Consider the following 22933-nt stretch of genomic DNA (forward strand, 5'->3'; position numbering starts at 1 on the left):
GCGTAAATGGAAAAAAATATATATTCAAAGTGGTATTATAATATAGTTTTAAAAAATATATATATATTAATTTATTTAAATTATAATTTTCAGCCATTTGTATTATTTAAACTAGCTAAATCGTAATTTTAGTTTAATTATTTCGCTTCATTTACCTTTGACGCGTCGCGCTTCTCTTATTCGCAGTTCTATTTTAAGGTATATAACACATAAAAACATTATACATTTAAAACTGAAGGGAATTTTTTACGTTTTATATTATTTTTCACCCGCTATGAGGGTAAAAAACTGAAAAATCTACTGAAAATTTACGAAAAAAAAAACCCTCGAAGGTAACTTTTAAATAAGAAGAGGAGGAAGGGGAGGGGGGAGAGGTAAAAAAAAACCTTTAAAACCACGAATATTTACCGTTTTCTCCTCTTTAAATTATGTCGAATTCGTCTCGGTAGTCTCATAGGAATTCTAATAAGGAGCGAGCAGAAGGATCCTTTAAAGCATCCCCATAACACCAACCTATCTCATACAAAGTTTAGCAAAAGGAATTGCAGTCCTTTAAGTTTACGACCAATCCCAGGATATACACCATAAAAAAGTTAAGATACAAATTTCTAAAATAGCTTCAATTTGTACGCACAATCTAATTTTATACAGTAAATAAAGTAAAGAAAAGATTCAAAAATGAGCGCGTATATAGTACGTTATGTGTACGCGGGCGTATGAGAAGGGGATAAAGAAAAAAAAAAAGAATTGAAAGGAATTACCCACTATAAGTTATAGGGATGACAGAAACAAATATGAACTGTACCTCACCTTAGAATTCCCAAGGGTGAGTTGTACCTTACCCAATCTTTTCTTGTAAACAATAAAGAGAATGTTGCTGTGTCAGGTGAGCCAATGCTAGCGAATTTATTACACTGGAAGAAAACAACAGGTGTTTTATTTCTGTACAGAGTGTAAAGTATCGTTTTCCAAACAAACAACACACAAACATCGAAAAGGATTATTTTCCGCTTTCGCTTTCCTTCACAAGCAATTTACCTTTTTGTTTCTTTTTCTTTTTCTCTTTAGCATTTACTCTGATCTCCATCCTCCCCATCCTCTCTACTCGTTAATGGCTCTTGTATTTAAATATAATTCATTATTATTATTATTATTAATTTTTTTTACAATAATACAACTTTAAATTACCCTAAAATTATTTATATTATCGTTAATTCTTTTGTAATTAACTTAATTTCAATACTTTTCTATTGTTTTGCAAATACCCGTTTAGCGCGAAGTAGCTTAAGATGAATGATGATGCTTTATCGGTTGGAGAAGCTCTTTTTTAATCGAATTTTTTATGGTTTAAGCTGATTTAAAGCTTATAAAATATACTTTTTTTTTAAGTTTTAATGCGTATTTATTTTTTAATTTTAAATTAGTTAAATTAAGAATTCTTTTGTGTAAGTGATGCTAGAAAGATACTTGGCTTGATGATTGCTTTGACGTGTTTTATTATGTAAATAATTTCTAAAAATAACATTTTAAAAAATATATAAATTGTAATAATTTAGAAAGGAAATATAAAATTGAATTTTTAAACTAATATCTTAGGGAAATTTTATTTAAAAAATCCCACCCAAATTCAGTACTTTAACTGTGTTAAAAAAAAATAAGCTTAATTAAAAATTAATTAATATTGTATCAGAAAAATTATTTTATTTTTACATGTTTTTTAAATAAATATACTAAATTTAATTTATAATTAAGCTTTGAAATGTATAAAAATTAAAAGAAATTAACTCGAATTGTTTAAAATTAAATATTTTTTTCATAGCAAAAATGAATTCTTTAATGATAATTTTTATTAAAAATAAATAATAATAATAAGTAATTTTTACAGTAAAACCTGTGTAAACCGGACTCGCATGATGCCGAATAGTTTCTCGATTTAGCAGGTTTCCGTTTTAAAGAGGTTTTTAACCCAAAAAATCGCTCTGTTTTCAAAGAAACCGTTTTGTTTAGACAGGTTTCCGTTTTAAGCAGGTTTTTAACCCAAAAAATCGCTCTGTTTTCAAAGAATTCGTTTCGCTTAGACAGGTTTCCGTTTTAAGCAGGTTTTTAATGCAAAAAATCGCTCTGTTTTCAAAGAATTCTTTTCGCATAGACAGGTTTCCGTTTTAAACAGGTTTTACTGTATTTAAAAATACTCTAAATTTATTAAATTAACAACAAAAAAATCAAAATTCTATGCAAATTAACTTAAATTTTCTATTAAATTTCCAGGAATTTGGAAGGGAATAACATAAGCATCATCAGGAACGATGATTTTCAGGGATTGAAAAAAGTGAAAATTTTGTAAGTACCTTCTTACCTTCTTATTAATTTCATTTGAATTATTTTTTAAAAAAATTAAGAAATAAATTAAAATTTAAAAACTCTTACCATCTAAATCCAACTTAACGCGGCTCTTAGTTTGAAATTATTGAGGGATCCAACAGTACCATTTAGTATATAATAATTTAAGCACGTGGCACCGGGAAGTACCCGACTAAAGTGGTAATTTCAAATCCGGTACTTTTTATTGAAAAGGATAAGATAGGGAGAGAAAAAGAAGAAAAAAAAAAAAGAGGTGTGAGGTTCAGGTAAGGGAGTTGAAGAGGTACCTTCGGGAATGTCAGAGGCTCCTGATGTCACTAAACTGGAACTCTATTGTGAGAAGGAACAAGAGTTTACTGGAGATAGATCTCTTGGCTTTTTTGAGCTGGAATAGATTTTCAATGAGTTAATTCGGGTGGTCCTTACACGGAAAACTTAGCCCTATAGGGTTATAACTACTTTTAAGGGGTTAAGATTACATTTAAAATGCTCTCCTCTCCACGTTCTTAGTCATCGTGTAGTCGCCACTTTCTTCGACTTTAAAGTTGTTTTTCTTTAAAAAAAAATGTAAATTTTAAATATAAAAATCTTTAAAAAATTAATTTAATAAGTTTTTAAGTAAGTTTTATAAAGATTTTTTAAATTTATCATTAATTTTATGACGTAAAATTGCATTTAAAAAGTTCTTGTTATAGGCCTTTCAGTCGTCGACTAGTCTCGACTTTACAATTGTTTTTCTTAAAAAGTATTAATTTATAAATGAAATTAAATTATTTTATATTAATTTTTATGCCTTTTAAAATAATTATAACTACTTATTTATATCTTATTTAAATTATAATTTACAAGAAAATAGTTAAATAAAATTTGAGAGGATATTTTTTAGAATCAAATTATAATATTTTGAGCATTAAAATACTTTTATAGAATAGAATTTATTGTAGAAAATGTTTATAAATACGTTTTAAAGGGTGGAAATTATTAAAATATTTAAAAAAAACACTAAGAATTGGAACCACGAAAGAGCATAAATTAATTGAGAAGAAGCTGCAAATCTTCACTAAAATTTACCCTTTCGTGCTCTAATTATACTTAAAAAACACTAAAAATATATTTATATATTTAAAATTTATTAAATTAATCAATAAAATATCGATTTTATACAATTATTTATACATAAAATCGAAGGAAAATGTTAACTTCTCAACTTTAAACCGAAGATTCTGTGTGCTTGAGTCAGTGTGACTGGGTATTTCTGGTGAAAAACAAAATGCAGACTCTATCAGACAGATGATCTTTAGACCAAAAAGGGCAGACAACGCTACGATAAATAGAAAATAAGGGCTGTTAACAAGCTGGTATTAAGGTGGCCATTCACGCCATTGTATAGTCGTTCCCCAGTTAGGGGTCGTTCCCTCATGCCTCACCTCTGAGGTGAGAGAAAGAGAATGAGTCAGGCCGCACCTTTAACAAAAGACTAGTCCTGCTTTACTGATCTATAATACAATTATAATTTCTTACTTTATTATGATTAAAAGACTTTTGATTCTATTGAAGAGCGAGTGAATTTCCTAATTAACATTAAACCTTCTTTAATTAACATTAAGTTTTCTGGTTAAACTAGTTTAACAGTTTTGTTTTTACTTTTTCTGGCCAAACAGGGTTTTAATTGTGTAACCTTAAAGGCTAAACTTTACCATTTAATGGTATGTAAAATTTAACAGAAGAGGAAGAGGAAGAGGAGGAGGATTCTTGATTATTAATGTAACTCTTTATAAAGCAAATTTCTACTAAATTATCTTCTTAATTATAATTTCCCTAATTAAAATCGTTACAAAAATACTCCTAAATCTTAAAATTCCACGTAAAATTTCCCTACAATCCATAGCTTCCATGTAAAATTTAAAGAACACGCAGATGAAGAGTAGGAGGAGGAGGAGGAGGATGTTGGGTTGTTAATGTAACGCTCCATAATTTAATCCAAATAGATCCTCTTCATCATTAAACAAAATCCCATGGTCAATGCATTAATGAAGATACAAAAGGATTTCGTACAAAGGATAATCTCTTTAATGGATAACATCATACTCGTACGTTTTCTCTAATTAGAAATAGTTTATACCATTGAGACTAAGTTAAGCGGAAGAGCCATTTAAAGAGCCAAGAAAGAACAGAAGAAATAAAAAAATACGACGCTAACAAAGGGCCAAGCTCTAATTTGATTTCTGTACAAAGCCAAATAATTGTAGAGACGTCATTAAAGATTAAAGAAGAGAGGGTCAAGAGGTGATTCTCCAATGGATATATAATTAATGCGCCTTTGCATGATCATCAACTGACTTCTTGATCATCTGCTGAAGACGTAACTTACTTTCCTCCTCTTTTTTCTTTATAATTCCTCTTCTTGTTAAATGATTTTGCGTCACGTGCAGCTTCTACCACACTTCTACACCCCTATAGACGACGATCATTTCTAGAAGTAGTTTCTAAACTTCCTGAAAGTTCCAGGAATTTTCTGTTTTTCGAAGTGTTTTAATTAAATTTTCGTTAAAAAAACTAATTTTTTAAAATTACTGTCCACCTGTAAATTGCAGACAATGAAGGAAACGTATAGAAAGGCCGTTGTTTGAAGGTTAGTTTGTAGGCATTTTTGGTCGCTGTTTAGAGGTGTTCTTAATTGAAAGGTTTATTTTGTATGAATTTTTGTTCGGGATATAAAAGGAACCCTGAAAAAGTGGTCGCTGTTTAGAGGTGTCCTTAATTTAGAGGTTATTTTGTGTGAATTTTTTCAGGATATAAAAGGAACCCTGAAAAAGTGGTCGCTGTTTAGAGGTGTCCTTAATTTAGAGGTTATTTTGTGTGAATTTTTGTTCAGAATATAAAAGGAACCCTGAAAAAGTGGTCGCTGTTTAGAGGTGTCCTTAATTTAGAGGTTATTTTGTTCACATTTTTATTGGGGGAAATATTGGTCGCGATTTAGAGGTTCGACTGTACGTAAGTGGTAAAATCTAATTTAATTATCACCTTTTAAGTGATGATTTCAGGATTTTTAGTATTGTTACATCTTAAAATTTCTTAATTTTGTAAATTAATTACGGTTTAGATATAAAGTTTTCCTTATAATAAACAAACGTTAAAGTTTTTATCAATTTAACTAAGAATTTAACAGATTTTCATTAGCTTATTTTACTAAATTTAAATAAAAATTAGGGAATTTTTTTTTAAAACTAATTTCCTACCAAAATTTGTTTGTAAGACTGGAGTATCCTTTAAGGGAAATTTGTTTTTGGTTTAACAGTGAGAAAAATTGGTTCCTTTGTGTTTAATTTTCGCTGAAGAAAACGGTTGACAGTGTTTTATTGTGGCGAAGAAAGCACTTTTTAGTGCTCGACCAAAGGAGTGGTGCCATAATGACCCCAACACTGGGTGTTAAGCATTGTATTACAGCAATTTAGCTCAGTGGTACCACGTGTGTTCAGTCATAATTCTTAGTCATTAACATAAATAAAACGCTTTCCCACCCTTATTTTTACCTTATTATTTGTTTATTCTATAGGAATTTCGGGCACACTTAGTAAAGAATTGCGTAGGGGGAGAGAAAGATGCTTAGGGAATTTACGAAAAAAAAACCTCGATATAGCGCCAGGAAATTATAATTTACAATAATTATCGTTAAAGAAACTTTAATAATACATAAAAATTCGTTTTAGTGCTTAATTTTTCTAGTAAAAATTCATTTTACAAATTGCTTAATCTTAATAGAGATGTGCCATAAGTTAATTGCTATTAAAAATGACTTAATTATCGTTAAAATAACGGTATATAGGTCATTAAAACGTAGTTTCTTACGTAATAATTGTTATAAAAGTAGTTTGTTAAGCTTAAGAATGTATCTTAGTTCTTAATTGTTAGACAGAAACATCCATTGCTTAATTGCATAGGAAGTAAATATTCTATTTAAACTAATTAATTATAATTAAATATTGTTTAAAAAAATATATTTAAAAAATAATAATTTATTTTTTTCAGACAATTAATGGACAACCAAATTAACACGATCGAAAATGGAGCATTTCAAGACTTAGTCTCTATGGAGAGATTGTAAGTAAGATGCTATTTTCTTCCTTCTTTTCTTTAAAAAAAAATATATATATTAAAGATTTCTAAGTGTAAATTAATTTAAAAACTGTGCAAAATTTAATTATCATCAATTAATTTCTCTAATGGATTAAAATATTGGTGAAAATTCAAACATTTTCTCTATTTATACAAGTGTTTTAGTGACTGTAAACACATCAGTTACTACTCTTTACAGTTTAGATTACTTCTTGATGAAAGAATGTTTTATAAATACTCTTAAATAGGGGAATAAATTATAAAAAAATTTACTAGAATTTTCACTTTTTTCCTTAAAATTTAAAGTAAACTTATTATTAAAAACAAATATAAGCATCAAGAGATGATGCGGATTAAGGATGCTGGAGATGAAGATGCTAGAGGATTTTCCTTCTTATCTATATATTTTTTTTTACTTTTAAGCGCTTAATAATTAATTTATGCTATAAATTTATTTAAATATTATATTTTTATAAACATTTTAAGAGAGTTTTAAACTGGTTTTAACCTTAGATAATTGTTTCTTGGAAGGAGAAGTGTGAAAAGGAAAATGTGGCTTACCTTGAATTTTTCCTACTTAATTAAGTTATTTTAAGAATTATAAGCTTACAAATTTTATTATTTAATTAATAAGATTTAAAAAGAAATTTAAATATAAATTTTATGTAATAATTTTTAAATTAAATTAATTAAAAATGACCTTAAACATGCTTCTCTCTTCTTATCTCCTCTCTACTTTCATCATCTCTTCTCCATATTCATCTTGAAAAAATAAAATATATTTTTAATTTTTAATGATTTTTAATAATAATTTTAATTAATTTTATTTTAAATTTAATTATTATTTAATAAGGAATATTTATTTATGTTATATGACTTGGATCCCACAGAATCTCTTCAGTGCTGTAAATGCTCATTACGTTTCTTTAAATGTAACCTATTTAACAAATGCAAATTTATGTAAATGGTAATAAATTAATCATCATAAAATGATAGTAATTAACATTAAGATAATGATATTTATCTTTACATCACAATTAACTGAAAGGTGCATGCATTCACTCATCACTCTCTCTACTTGTCATTCGGTGGGAAATTCTCAGACATTTTTGCTTCAAATTTAAGACAAGTGTCATTACTTTGTGTAAAATTTAGTTAAATTTTTTAATAAAATTAATTACAATTAAATTATTTTTAGCTAAATTTAACGTCTCTTATCACATTAAATTCACAGTACATGAGTTCTTTTCTCGTGTAAAAATCTTTAAAAATTTAATTAAAAATTATAAAATATAACATATTTAAACTCGTAATTATGATTATTTTCATTTTAATTAACGAAATAATAAATTTAATTGCAATTTTTAACATAATTTTGCTCTTAACTTAGCAAATTTTATCACAATTTTCGAGTTTTTTAATCACGAAAAATACTCTTTTTAAAGTTATTTTACAATTTAGATTAACAAATTCTTTAAAAATAATCGATAATTTCTACGAATTTTACTATTAAAAATCCTTTTAAAAATCCTTCCTTCACGCGTATCTTCCCCTCAACTCCGAATCCAATTCCTCCAGCCACCATTATTATAAGTGCTTTAATCAAAGTGGATACAAGCGTGCTGCACCTCAATTCACCAAACTATCAGGTGCACGAGGACTCATATAAGGCCAGTGGCCAGGGTGGGACCGGAGGCCAGTCGAGGGGTGGACGTTTGGCCAGGAGTAATATATCAAAGTGGGACCTAGCCCTTCTATCATCTCAGTCCCCGAGTGTTTGGGAGTATGGGAGGGGGGGACTAGCGAGGAAGGTAGGGGGAGTAAGGACCCTCGTGATAGAACGTCTTCTGTCATGGCACGGAGATGGACCTCCTAAGGATTCCACTTATCGTTTATTATTTGGTTTCTGCTGACCGCGTACCTGATCTTGATGTATTTTTTGGGTTATGTGAGTTGTGTATGGTCAAACGTTATCTGATTGCCAGCCAAAAATTGGTTTTTCTACCTTCCACCACCCGAAATTAAGGTGAAGAAACTGAATTTTTATCGCTTTTTTTTCACGATAATCGAGCATATTTGGTGCCGTTCTAAAACTGTTGAGGGGGTGGATATTTTATCAACTATTAAATTCATGATACACCTGAAATACCACGAGTTTCTTGCATTTGTTACGAAGGAAATTAAGGAATTATTTATATTGTTTTTTCACTCTTAATGGGCGCTTCTTCTTGTCTTGATAAACACGAGAATGACAGTTCTACCTTTAAAATTTGTGGTAATTTTAGTACGAAAAGATATCTTGTATGGATCTTATAAATCTTAAATGCTTCTTGTGGGTCTTATAACTCGTAAAATATAAACTTTAAATGCTTATTGTGAATCTTGCAAGACTTAGAAGACACTTTTTATGGATCTTGTAAGGTGTTGAAGAGTTATACATCGATTTTTTTACTATTCTTCTTGAGATTTCAACAAATAAAATCATAGTTTAGCTATAATAGGAGAAATCAAGACAATTGGAAGCTAATAAATCCTAAAGTAATGTCGTTTATCTTCGATAGAAACTTAGGATTATTAGACTTTTACGTAGAGTTTTGCATAGACAGGACTTTATACATAAAAATCAGGATCTCTCGTACAATTATATATATAAATAGGATTCTTATTTATGATTTTCTTAATCTAATGATTAGGATTTCATTTAGAATGAAGCTATTTAACTTGGATAGAAATTTAGAATATTATCCTTACAAAGGATCCTAGGATGTTGCAGTAATTCTAAAAGAAGTCTAAGATAATTTATTGAATAAATAAGGATCTTACTCCCGAGGAATCCTTCCACAAAAGACGAGTAAGATCCTGGAAACAAGAGGACGAGAAGAATTAAATTGTATATTTGTAATTTGGCATATTTTTGTGAATTTAAATACGTAAAACAATACAAAACATTATTGTAATAGAGTTTAATAATTTATACGAATTTCAGTAGGAACTTCATAAATCTTTTTAAAAAAATTCACCCTTCTGCTAACTCCTACCTGAAATTTGTAAAAGGAAGAAGAAGGAGGAAAGAAAAATATTGTAAATAGATAGAAAAGTACTGCGATTTCTCATCCAGTTGTCATGACAGGGTTTGCCTTAATAGACAATTTGTCGTAACCATTTTATCTTCCCTCCATCTCTGACCAACGTGATTCCTGCAGGAACCTAAACACCTGGCATATTTCATAGTTCTACTGATGCTTGACCCACAGGTAAACACTAAAAAAAAGGATTAGGTGCAGTGTAGGCAGGGTCAACAGGTGGAGTTTTACAGGTAACGTCGTCCCTCGGCAGGTGTTTGGTAAGTCGATCTACCCTGACTGAGCCATTTGTCAGTCGACCTTTGACCCTTGTCATGGAGTGACGTAAACCATATCCAGTCTCGTTCCTCATTAATGTGAAGAGGTCACATAAAAAAATAATCTATTGACAATTTAATCTATCGGATGACCCCCCAAAAAAATCTCGTTTTTTTTTGTATTTTAACATTAATTTCATACGCCAAAATAATAATAAATATTTATAAATCCTCCATGTTTGTTAAGTAAATAATGGGAATTATGTGCATATTAATAATCTATTTGCATAAATTATTTCAGTTTCCTGTAAACAGATTTCTTCTCGAATAATTTCTTAATATTTGGATTATTATAATTCATCGATTTATATACTATAAGTTGGAAGATCTCTTGTTAATCGAGGAACAAATCAATCTTCTTGTTAGTGATGTGAGTCATCAATGATCCATATATTCTAATTAATGTTACTGTATCCAGACCAATCCACATAAATGGCTGGCATTTAAGTAATCATATGGCTGTGATGGCACAAATAGGATCAACATGGTTCAATTTAGGAATTAGTTGTTCGTTGTTCAATAGATAAAGACGAGTAGAGACTTATAAAATTGTAGTAGTTTGGTTTTAAATTTTTTGTTAATTTTTGAGAATTTGATAAGGAATTTTGAGATTTATATGTAAAATCCTACATTAATTAGGCGATATTTCTATTAATTTAATAATAAACCTTAAAAATTTACACTTTTATCCATAAAAACTCATTAATTTCTATTGTTTTTCTTTTTTAAATCGAGATATTTAAGAAGTGATAAGTGATGCTCGAACATTATTTAAAGCATTTGAGGGTTATCTTAACAGGTTATAACGAATTTATTCATGAAAAAAACTTAAAATTTATTTATCTAAATGTTAAAAGTAACAAAAAATAAGAGAAAAATGTTTACAAATTTCTATAAATAATTAGAAAACAGGAAGAACGAGAGGAGAGGATTCTTCGATAAATATCGATAAATAAATAATGACAAGTTTTAGGGAATTTTTAGGGAATAAAGGGAATTTATCTGTAAATAAATATCGATAAATAAATGTAATGTTTTAGGGAAGTTTTAGAGAATAAAGGGAATTTTTATGTAAATAAATATCGATAAATAAATGTAATGTTTTAGGGAATTTTTAGAGAATAAAGGAAATTTATCTGTAAATATCGATAAATAAATGTGATGTTTTAGGGAAGTTTTAGGGAATAAAGGGAATTTATCTGTAAATAAATATCGATAAATAAATGTGATGTTTTAGGGAATTTTTAGGGAATAAAGTGAATTCTTCTATCTTGTATCAATGATAAGTATAATTAAACAATTATTATTACATTAGATTATTATCTTTCAATTTAATTCTGATGATGCGAAAGCTGATGATAAATTATTAATAAAAAGTAAAGATTTACGCTATAGAAATTTGAATATTTTCCTTCTCTTACAGATTAAAAATTAAAATAAAAGTGAAATTTAAAGATTTTCCTTCAAGAAATATCTCAAAATAAATACAACTTTTATCTTAGTTAGCAGTTTCAGATTCCAAGGTTATCTTTAATCTTGGAATTTCACAGTTTTCAAGTAGAAACTATGAAAATAAATTAAATAAATGGCAAAAATATTTCATTTTTTTTATTCCCTCTTATAAATTTAATGCGAAAATTCAGCTATAATGTTTTTTAATTTAATAAAAATTCAAATTTTATAACCGTTATTCGATATAAGGATGCTGCTCCTTGATGCAGATGGATAATTTAATTAAATTAATTTATNTTAACAAAAGTTTTACGTAAATAACGAATTTTGCAACTTTTTAATTATTTTCTGGAAAGAAAAGAGAGAGGAGAAGATGAAGAAAAGGAAGATCCAATTTCTTATTTTTAAAATTATTTTATAAATGATTTTATGCAATTATATAAATAAAAATCTAATTAAATTAATTTTTAAAAATTAATTTAATTAGATTTTTATTTATATAATTGCATAAAATCATTTATAAAATAATTTTAAAAATAAGAAATTGGATCTTCCTTTTCTTCATCTTCTCCTCTCTCTTTTCTTTCCAGAAAATAATTAAAAAGTTGCAAAATTCGTTATTTACGTAAAACTTTTGTTAATTAAGTGAAAATTTACATCAATTAATTAACTTTATTATTTATTTTTTAAATCGATGCAATTATCTCCATTATAAACATTAAAAAAATGTATATATATACTTTGATTAATGATTGAAAACAATTAATATTTTCTCGTTTATGAAAATGGAAATTTTTGCATATTTTCCCTCGTTTTTTTCGTTAAAAATTTAACAGAAATCATCGAAAATTTATACTATACTACATTTTCTTCATCATTTATATTTAAATTTTTAAAAAAATACATTTTCAAATGGCATTTTCCAGTCATTTAGAAGCGTGGAAGGACACGAGATAAGCAATGTTTCTGCTATATAAATATGTATAAAAAATTATTTTTAGTGGAAATATTATGTTAAAATACACAAAATAAATTTCTCAAATTCTATACGCAGCTAATTACCATCAGTAAAATGTTATGAGATAATTATCTGTAGGGAAGAGCAGGAAGAAAAGATGATTCTCTTTTAAGCAAGATGCTTCTACCTCATTTGATGTAGCTAGACTAAATTTTATATATGTATATATAATATATATTTTCCTATATCAACACAATATATTGTACACACTCTGTGTACATATCTGTACGGAAATGCCCAAGCAATTCTTTTTTTTTTCTGCATCTATGATCTTTTACCGTAGGGACTGCTGAATTTCTTCCATCCAAAGACGCTTGAGTGGTGCTGCAAGTGGCGTGTTTACGGGAGCTTGCCTGTAATAAACTCCAGGGAGGGCTACAGGAATTTGTCCTGGCTTGACATAGAGATATCTCCTCTTTTCTTTAATAGGGTGCAGTGCAGAAGCGATTTCTATCCTCCTCCCCTCACCTTCTTCGATTCCTTTATTCGCTGTATATATATATATATATATATACTTCCTGCATACAATTGTATGCCTTTGTATGTTTATAGACTGCAACTGTGTAATCTCGTGTTTAGTTTCGGGAAAAAGTTATTTTCCTCTCTTCTTTTCCAAAAGAAATAATATTATAACAAAGTAGAATCATGTATAAAAAGTATCAAGAATCTTCTTCTCATATATTCAAAAATCTCACGAATTAAACAGATAAATATTAATTATATAATATATTTTAATCTAATAATAAAATATATATTAATAAAATCAAGATTTTTAAAAAGATTAACGGAAAATTGAGAGAAAATATAAGAGAAATTGCATCGCCCCTGAAATTGAAACTTACCTGCATCACTATAGACTCAGCAGGAAAGCCGAACATCATAAAGTTAAATATTTATTTTTAATTAATAAAATATTCAGAATTATTAAAATTTATTTAAATTAGATGCGAATTTATTTATTTTTATTAAATAAATATAAACAAATCGATTATATAGTAATATTTATTTTATTTTTTAAAAAAAATTTACTTTTTTAGTGCAATTATTACAATATTCATATTTTATAAAGAATAAATGTCTTAAAATTTTGTAATATTTATAAAAATAATCGTAAATTTTCTATATTAATTAATTCTTTTACGATTTTTATGATAGTGTTTCCGTTTTGCATCCTTGAATGAACTATGATAGTGTAATGGATAAGGGATGCTCAAGAGCAAAATCTTTCTATACGAGGGATGTGTGTGTTTATATACATATATAGGATAAGGGGGAAGAAAGAGAGAAATTTAAAATGTTGTTTTGTAAAAACCCCTTTATCTACTTCATTCCAGAACAGATTCTTATCAATGAAAAATGAAGATAGGTGTAGATGTTTTCCTCATCCCAATCTTATATAGAATCCATAGGAGGAAAAATCGATGGTGCGTATAAGAAACGCCGAATTCGCATTCTTGAGATAACTGGTCAGATGAATGGTTGCACAGGCAGATGGCTCCTATCTGTCACTCTCTTCTGCGAGACAATGTAGACAGGGACTAAGAATAATGGTTTTTATAGGGGCATTGATTGGGCAGGTGCGAGAAGAGAATTTATACGAGGCTTTACACCCCTCCTCCCGTTAACAGAGATAATTATATCGAGTTCGTATAAGTCATATTAATCCCAAATTTTAGTTAATTGTGTGCTTTAAAGATTGGTAAATCGTTAGGAAAGTCAAAGTTAGACGTTGAAGTTACTTGATAAATCAACAAGTTGTTGCAATTGTTGCCAGCGTAAATAAATAATTGTTTGCAATCAATGGAGGTGTATCCTTTCTCGTTCGTCTCCTCTTCTCCAACACATTTATTTTGTTTTATTTACAGAGACAATTGCTTTCTTAGAAAGAAATAACTGAAGGATGCTGTGGACATGCTACAGTTGCCTGCATAACTCTTGACTTTCTAAGAAAATATCATCTCTTCCAGTTTTATAGGGAGGATTTTTACATTCTTTCTAGTTAAAAAAAAATGTTATTTTCGTTTTATTTAAGTATCTGAATATCTTTTTATTCGTGAATATACAAGAGAATAAATTCAAAATCATCGTTGAAAATTTGAAATTAAGTTTAAACGATTTAAAAATATTTTAAGAATATTTTGTAAAATGTAAAAAATAAAATAGAAAATTTTACGTAAAATTCCCTAAAAAAAAGGAAAAAATTTCAGGAAGAAAGTAAAAAAAATCCCTACACGAAATACTCTCAACAATTTATTTACTCAAGGATAATTTAGAATTTAATACAGAATTTAAATAAAAATAGAAATAAAATGAAGCGTTATAAGTCGTTTTTATAATTTTTAATGTTTTAAACACAAAATTTCTCATTAAAAATTGCTAAAAGAATTTCTACCGAAAAGAAAAATCTCTGGAAGAAGTTAGAGAAAAATCCTCAAACAAAAATTCTTAACAATTTGTAGGGAAAAACAAAATTTTAATTAACTTAAGAATAAAATGAAATTTTGTACGTTATTTCTATTGTTTTTAAATACTAACAAACAGAAAAATTCCCAAAATAAATTCTGTAAAATTGAAAAATCCCTCAAACAAACTAGAAACAACAAAAAATCCCCCAAAAAATTCTATATAAACGAAAAATCCCCACACGAAATTCTTGATAATTTAGAATTAAAAAAAATTAAAAATTCAAGCAAAAATTAGATTAAATTTAATACATTGCTTCTATTGTATCGAAATATTAACAGAAAAAAATCCCGAAAGAAATTTTGCATAAACGAAAAATCCCGAAAGAAATTTTGCCTAAACGAAAAATCCCTAAAACAAACCAAAAAAAAACCAAGGGAGAAAAAAATCCCCACACGAAATTCTCGATAATTTCGAGTGAAAAAAATGAAAATTTTTTAGTCAATTAACAATAAAAACAAGCAATTAATTATATTAAAAAATGATTTTTCTCTTGTTATTTTTACCAGAAATTCGTATTTATATAAAAGAACATTAAGAAAAAGAGAAAGAGAATAATAAAGTAGATTCGGTATTAAAATATTTAATCTTAGTTACAGAGGGTATATAAATGTTTCAGCTTGATCGATTGCTCGGTTTCTACTTTCAATAATTCAAATGATTGTTGCACACAACTATTGATGTCTGCGCTTCTACATAAGACATGAGCAATCTCTTCCTTTAACATTCATTTACCACAGGGGGAAAAATATATATATTTATGTTTAAATGTGTATATATTCTACACAGTTTATAGAGAATAAATAATATAAAAATTAAAGTTTAATTTTTTTTTAAAACTTATATATCTTATATATATAATTTTTTTTTAATTCTAATTTTCCCCTCTCCTGTAGAAGATTAAATAACAACGAATTAAGGATACTTCCAGACATGCTACTGAGTACCACACCGAATCTTCAACGTCTGTAAGTATTGCTTCACTTCACCTTTTCGCTATAGTCTCTACCTCCGTGTCAGGGTGATTCTTGTAAATATCCGTGTGATTACTTCAACTTTTCTATTGTTATCAGTGTGTAAGGGGATGCTTTTTTTATGTATTCGTATGAGTAACTCCTTAGATAGATGGGGTGTGAGGAAAACTTGAAAGAGAGTGTAAGGGAAATTTGAGGGAAATTTGTAAAAGGATGTAAGGAAAATTTGTAAGGGAGTATGAGGGAAATTTGGAAGAGGATTTGAGAAAAATTTGTAAAAGGATGTGAGGAAAATTTGTAAGGGAGTATGAGGGAAATTTGGAAGAGAATTTGAGGAAAATTTGTAAAAGGATGTGAAAAAAATTTATAAGGGAGTGTGAGGGAAATTTGGAAGAGATTGTGAGAGAAATTTATAAGAGAGTGTGAGAGAAATTTGTAATGGGGTATGAGGAGAATTTGTAAGCACATGTTTTTGTGAGTATACGTGTGTGATTACTTCACATTTTTTAAGGATTCTCTCTGTGTGTAAGTAGAATCAGATGTTAACTTGAAGAAATCCCTTCTCTTCTATTCTCCTTTGAGTTTCAATGATGTTTGTAGTTCCTTAATTTTTTTTTCTGATATTTTTGAGTTTAATTTCCATGAGTATTTGTTTTTATTTCTTTGTAAATTGAGTTAACACCAGGATATTTTAACGAATAAAAAATTTGTATGAGTAAGATTACTTCATAAATTTATACATTCAAACAAATTTTCGACTAGAAAATAGCACAAGGAAGATAGAAACAGATTGTAAAATATGATTTTAATACGTTTATTAACGTTAAAAAGCCATCTTTTCCACAAAAGTATCTCCTCCTATTGTATATAGAATCTCTCTCATAAGCATATTTACCTTTTATTCTCAGTAATATTATACTTGTGAGGGCATTATACTCCCTGAAACATCATTTTAAAGCATAAGCTGTGTTCATTACTATCTTACTAACATACCAATTCATAGTTACAATTAATGAATTCCTATGCTCATTACGAGCATAAAATTGCATTTAATTGACCTCAAACTCGATTACGCTTTATTATTTCGAAGCACAGAAGAGTTTCGAGCATAGACACAACAGAAAACCTCGCATTATTCCGACAAAAACAGCTTAATCAATGCATTAGAAACAAGAGCTACACTGTTGGAGGGAGCGAAAACAAGACAGGAAAGGAAACAAAAACCTTCTTTGACAAAGTTCTGAAGGTAAATAAAGGGTAGAAAAGTTCAACTAACACCAGAAACAATGTAACTTTTGCTGTTAGAAAAGATTAATCCACATTTGGGAGTGATGGCAGCACACTGGAGCCATTCACGAGTGCTACGAAGTACCCTTCTATAAGTATGTTTATACTACTTCCCCCCTTTCTATATATATATGTATGTATTCCCCCTTTAAAACAATAGTTCTCTGTGAGGATAAATATTACACAGTTTTAATAAAAATTTAGTTATATAGGAACCATAATTCTTAGCGTATATGATATTGCTTGTCATCTTGGGATTCACAGTAGCCACTAGAGCAGTTTACTGGTCACTATAACCTGACCCGGATGGTGTAAATGTCAGGGGTAAAGATGTACTGTTTGTTTACAGTACCTGCCACCCACATAGCATTTAGTGACACAGGGGAGAAGCAGGCTTTATCGTCAACAGCAGGGGACCTTCTATGGGCAAATATTTGTAACGTAATTGTTTAAATGACCTATTTTATATCCCATCCTACGTCACATAAATACTTTCGGTAGATTTTGCTTTTCTAAATAAACTTTTTAATTAAAATTTCTTTAGTTTTGTGCTCCTGTTTGATTAAACAATTTACAGAAGTTTGTGTGTGTTTTTTGGTGTTTTTTTTTTACCATAAAATATTAATAAAATTGCATTTTATACGCGTATTAAAAGTTACTAAATTAACATTTTTACACTCGGAATGACGTTTTTAAATGTAGAAAACCCTCGTTAAAGCGTATCTCCGTTTGAAGATACCTAGATATAACGCGTTTTTGCGTACGTAAAAGTTAATTAAAACACTTAAAAACTCGAAAATAATATAATATAAACGTATTTAACTACGTTTAAATAAAAAAATAGCAATTTTATACTCAGAAAGAGTAGAAAAATGCGGTTAAATTTACTCAAATTTGGACAAGAAAGACGGTTGTTTGTGCGAAAAAAAAACGTTTACGAAACGTTTTTTTCTCGATTGTTTAACACATTTTGAGTACGTTTACACTAAAAAATAACTCATAAATTATTCAAAAAGTAGAAAATATTACTTGCAAAATCGTAAGTAAATCTTAAACTCGAAGGTCAAATGTTACACAACATTCAAAGGGTCGTAAACGAGAAAATTTCACTCGAACACGTAACCGAAATTTGATCGTTTATTTAATCCCCTCTTAAGAATTAAATTAAGAATAAATATGACGTGATGGACAGACGAGTAATAAAATATTGAATAAGTTTTTGATAAGTTTATTCTGTCGTAAAGCATATTTTTTTCCCTCCCTCTTCCTTCTTCTTCTTCTTCTTCTTCTTCTTCGACTTTACAGAATTTGTTCACGATTCTGAATGTCCTGGAGGTAAGAAAATCTCTGGAAAGGAAACGGAAAGTAATATAAAATGTCAACTTTTACAATTTGACTTTTTTTTTCTTTGAAAAAATGCAGTAAAATTGCAGCGTGTTATATAGTTTTTCGTGTATTTTCTCGTTAAAAATAGTTATAAATTTGTAAAATTTTGATTAATTTTTTAATATATTTTAATTAAAATATAAAATAAACTGTCAATTCTTAAGAATTTTGTATTTTTTCCTATAAAAAGGTGTCCTAAAATTGCAGTCAACTACTCCACGCGTTATACAATGTCTTATATGGTTTCTAGTTAAAAATACGATTATAATTATTATAAATTCGTAAATTTTTATAAATTTTAAAGATATTTAATTAAAAATATTAAAGGAAATACCAATTTTTAAGAAATTTCGACGTTTTTTTTTCTTTAAAAAAACTCAATTATCTATTTGCGAGATACGCAGTTTCTATTTAAAATCATATAATTTATTTTTTTTCTTATTAAAAATATGATAAAATTTGAATAAAATTATCAAATTTTGTTAATTTTTAAGCTATTTTAAATAAAAATAATTAAAAAAATATGTAAAATTATAAAAAAAGTTGACTTTTTTACGTGAGAAAAGCACTAAAATTGCAGTCAACTATTTGCGCGTTATACAATGTTTTATATGTTTTATTGTTTAAAAAAAGGCTTATAATTATCATAAATTCATAAATTTTTGCATATTTCAGGGATATTTTTAACAAGAAAAAAGTTAATTGAAAGTTATTTAAATAGCATGAATGGCAAATTAATTATTTTTAGCTTTCTCCTCTTCATCAGAAACTCTCTTTCTTCTTGCAAAAAAGTCGGTCTTTTTTTATATTTTTATCTTCTTGTTTCTATTTTTAAACAATTTCTCTAAGAAAATTTAATTATCTTTACATTTTAAATTGTTATTTATATAAATTTTTATATTTTTTTCGCATTAAAAATTAAAATAAAAGTAGAAATTTCGCGTTAAAAACTACAATAATCGATATACACTTCGGATGAAAAATTAGAGGATTTTTATTAAAATTAATAAAATTTTTAATAAAAAAACAGGTTTAAAATTAAAAATAAATATGTAGTAATATAAATTATATAAACATTATTATTATTTCGTGCTTTAATTAATTAAAAATCGAAGTTTTCTCCGGCTTACTTAACGCTTTCTATGTATACTTTACACAGGAGAAGGATGATGATGCGGATGATGCAGGCTAATAAAGATGATTGATTTATATAAAATAATATTTATATTTTTGAAAAAAATCAGAATTTTGTCAGTTATAAAATTGATAAAGTCGCCATTACGGGGTTAGAAATGAAAAAGAAGGAAGGGGATGGAAGGGAGATGTATCGATTTATCACCATGCCATTATTGCAATACGTCAATAGACGAAACACGAAAAGAAAGTTGAAANAATTTTGCCCTGTTTTTGGATTGTTGAATCTTATTTTTTCCGGAATTTTTGCCCTGTTTTTGGATCGTGGAATCTTATTTTTTTGGGAATTTTTGCCCTGTTTTTGGATCGTGGAATCTTATTTTTTTGGGAATTTTTGCCCTGTTTTTGGATCGTGGAATCTTATTTTTTTGGGAATTTTTGCCCTGTTTTTGGATGGTTGAATCTTATTTTTTCCGGAATTTTTGCCCTGTTTTTGGATCGTGGAATCGTATTTTTTTGGGAATTTTTGCCCTGTTTTTGGATCGTGGAATCTTATTTTTTTGGGAATTTTTGCCCTGTTTTTGGATGGTTGAATCTTATTTTTTCCGGAATTTTTGCCCTGTTTTTGGATCGTGGAATCGTATTTTTTTGGGAATTTTTGCCCTGTTTTTGGATCGTGGAATCTTATTTTTTTGGGAATTTTTGCCCTGTTTTTGGATGGTTGAATCTTATTTTTTCCGGAATTTTTGCCCTGTTTTTGGATCGTGGAATGTTATTTTTTTGGGGAATTTTTGCCCTGTTTTTGGATCGTGGAATATTATTTTTTGAAATTTTTGCCTATTTTTTGGATTGTGGAATATCATTTTTTCCGGAATTTTTGTTATGTTTTTGGATAGTGGAATCTTATTTTTGTCATTATTTTTTGTACGTAATTGTGAAATCGCACGCTTTTTCAGTTTAAATCTGTTTGGAGTCTTCATTGTGTATGAATTCAAGTGTTAAATTTTTTTGTGTATTTTTTCACTAAAAATTCTCTAATTTTTTGATAAATTGTATTTTTGTAAATTGTATTATATAATTGTACAATTTTTTTTAATAAGAAAAATTGTATTTTATATTTATATTCGTGAATATTTTAAATAAATTAATGCGCTTTTAGACTTAAGTCGTGTTTTTAATTAAGTAAATNAATTCTCTAATTTTTTGATAAATTGTATTTTTGTAAATTGTATTATATAATTGTACAATTTTTTTTAATAAGAAAAATTGTATTTTATATTTATATTCGTGAATATTTTAAATAAATTAATGCGCTTTTAGACTTAAGTCGTGTTTTTAATTAAGTAAATCTATTTATAGATTTGTACAATCTATTTTTTGTGGAGTTTTATGGATATTTAAATATTGCGAAACGTTATTTTTCTGGAATTTTATCATTTTTCTTGTTTATTATTGTGAAATTTCTCAATTTTCCTGTGTAAATTTTTGTGGAATCATCATTAAACTAGTATATAACAACACATAAATATTTTACTGTTACTGTTAATAAAGATTTAGTTAAATTTTTTGTATATTTTTCATTTACAATTTCTGAATTTTTGTGAAATTTAAAAGCAAAATTTTTTTTAATTGCAAATTTGTGAAATTTTTATATTTATATTCGCAAATATTTATGGAAATTAAGTGATTTTTTGGGGTGAATTTGTTCCACGCTTTTTAATTAATTTCATTTAGATTTATATTGGAATTTTTTGACTTATATACAATTAAATATTGTGGAATTTCATACTTTTCAATAGAATTTATGCGCATTTCCTTGTTCGTAATTATAAAATATTGCGATTTTTTTAGTAAAAAATTGTGGAATCTTATGATTTGTAATATTTTGCGATTTATTTATGCGGAAATTTGTGAAATTGTGATATTTCATTCCACACAATTGCGGAATTTTTATATTCGAACGGACTTTTCTTCCATATTTGCGTATCGTAACGCGTGGAATTCTTGTGGAATTTTACAAATTTTTATATAAAGAAACGATAAAGTTATTTCGAGAAAAATGGGGGATGTTTTTCAGCAATTTAGTCAAGTTTTAACCCTCGAATTTATGGTGGAATCATCTAATGTAGTATTTACTTGATCGGGCCACACTTAGGAGAAGAAACAAATTTGGCAATTGTCACGTTCTCCATTGATGAAGCTAAGTTAGAGTGGAAGAAAAGTGGACATGTCCCTCCGAAAAAAAAATGGACATAATTGAACAATAGAGGAGTTATGTGCTGATAGACAACACAAGAAGTTACTCCTCCTTGTCTCCAGCCTCTAACAATCCCTTAGGACCACCCAGAATTTGGAAAAACAACTCGATTCCCATGCAGAACTTACTTGCTTATGCACAACGTATACTTCATAACTATTCAAATATTCAAATATTCGTTTTTTTAATGGTTCGTCCGTATGTCTGAACTTAGGAAAAACGATAGAATTGTTTCTTGCTTTTATATTTTAACTCGATATTAAAGTTTTCTATCGATTTAGATTATATTTTGAGTATAATTTATCTTTGTTTTTATGTTTATTTCAGCATTTTATTTAAATAATTTCTTCTAAATTATATTGTAAAGAGGTGGACAGACATAAAGACGTTCTCTTTATTTTTTAAGGCTTATTTTCTGTCGAGTTATTTAAATATTTGTGCTTTATTTGGGTGTAATTTAGATACAAAATTCTTTTATTTCTTTTGTTTTTTAAGTTTTAGAAAATAAAATTTCTATCTAAAAATGCAAAAATTCTTTATTTTTACAAGCTAATTTTATATTATTTATTTATTTTTTTTTACTAAAAATGTGTAAAAATTTTTATATTTTACATCTAAAAATGTCAAATTCCACATCTTAAATTGAAAATAATGCAAAATTCCACAACTTGAATTCAAAAATAATGTAAAATTCCACAACTTGAATTCAAAAATAATGCAAAATTCCACAACTTGAATTCAAAAATAATGTAGAATTCCACATTTACCGCGGTAAAAAATGTTAACATTCTACATTTTTACATTATAAAATGAAGAATTTACACTCTTGAATTATATTAAATATAAAAATTCATTCTTTTACAAAAGAAAATCTCAAAATTTCACATTATAAAGTTAAAAAAATGTAAAATTTCAGTATTAAATTAATTAAAATTGACATTTTTAATTAATAACTTGAATTAGAAAAATGTTTTCTAAGTTTAAAGCTTTATAAAGTAGGAATTTTTATGTAAAAATAAATATAAAAATCATTAAAAAGTGAGTTTTGTTGCTTTTGAATAAAGTCAAAATTACTATCTTACTAA

At 27.5% G+C, this 22933-nt stretch overlaps 1 protein-coding gene across 1 annotated transcript in view; it reads left to right on the top strand.

The window, feature by feature from the left end:
• Nucleotides 1-22933, top strand: part of LOC111639771 (slit homolog 2 protein-like) — a 136323-nt gene that overhangs the window by 8002 nt on the left and 105388 nt on the right. Inside the window, exons 2-4 of the mRNA XM_023385712.1 lie at nt 2269-2340; nt 6391-6462; nt 15707-15778. Of these exons, the coding sequence (XP_023241480.1) occupies nt 2269-2340; nt 6391-6462; nt 15707-15778 (216 nt within the window). The remainder of the gene's footprint in view (nt 1-2268; nt 2341-6390; nt 6463-15706; nt 15779-22933) is intronic.

The sequence above is a fragment of the Centruroides sculpturatus genome, unplaced genomic scaffold, assembly GCF_000671375.1.
Source record: "Centruroides sculpturatus isolate CEXI.00-Female unplaced genomic scaffold, Cexi_2.0 scaffold212, whole genome shotgun sequence".
NCBI lineage: Eukaryota > Metazoa > Arthropoda > Arachnida > Scorpiones > Buthidae > Centruroides > Centruroides sculpturatus.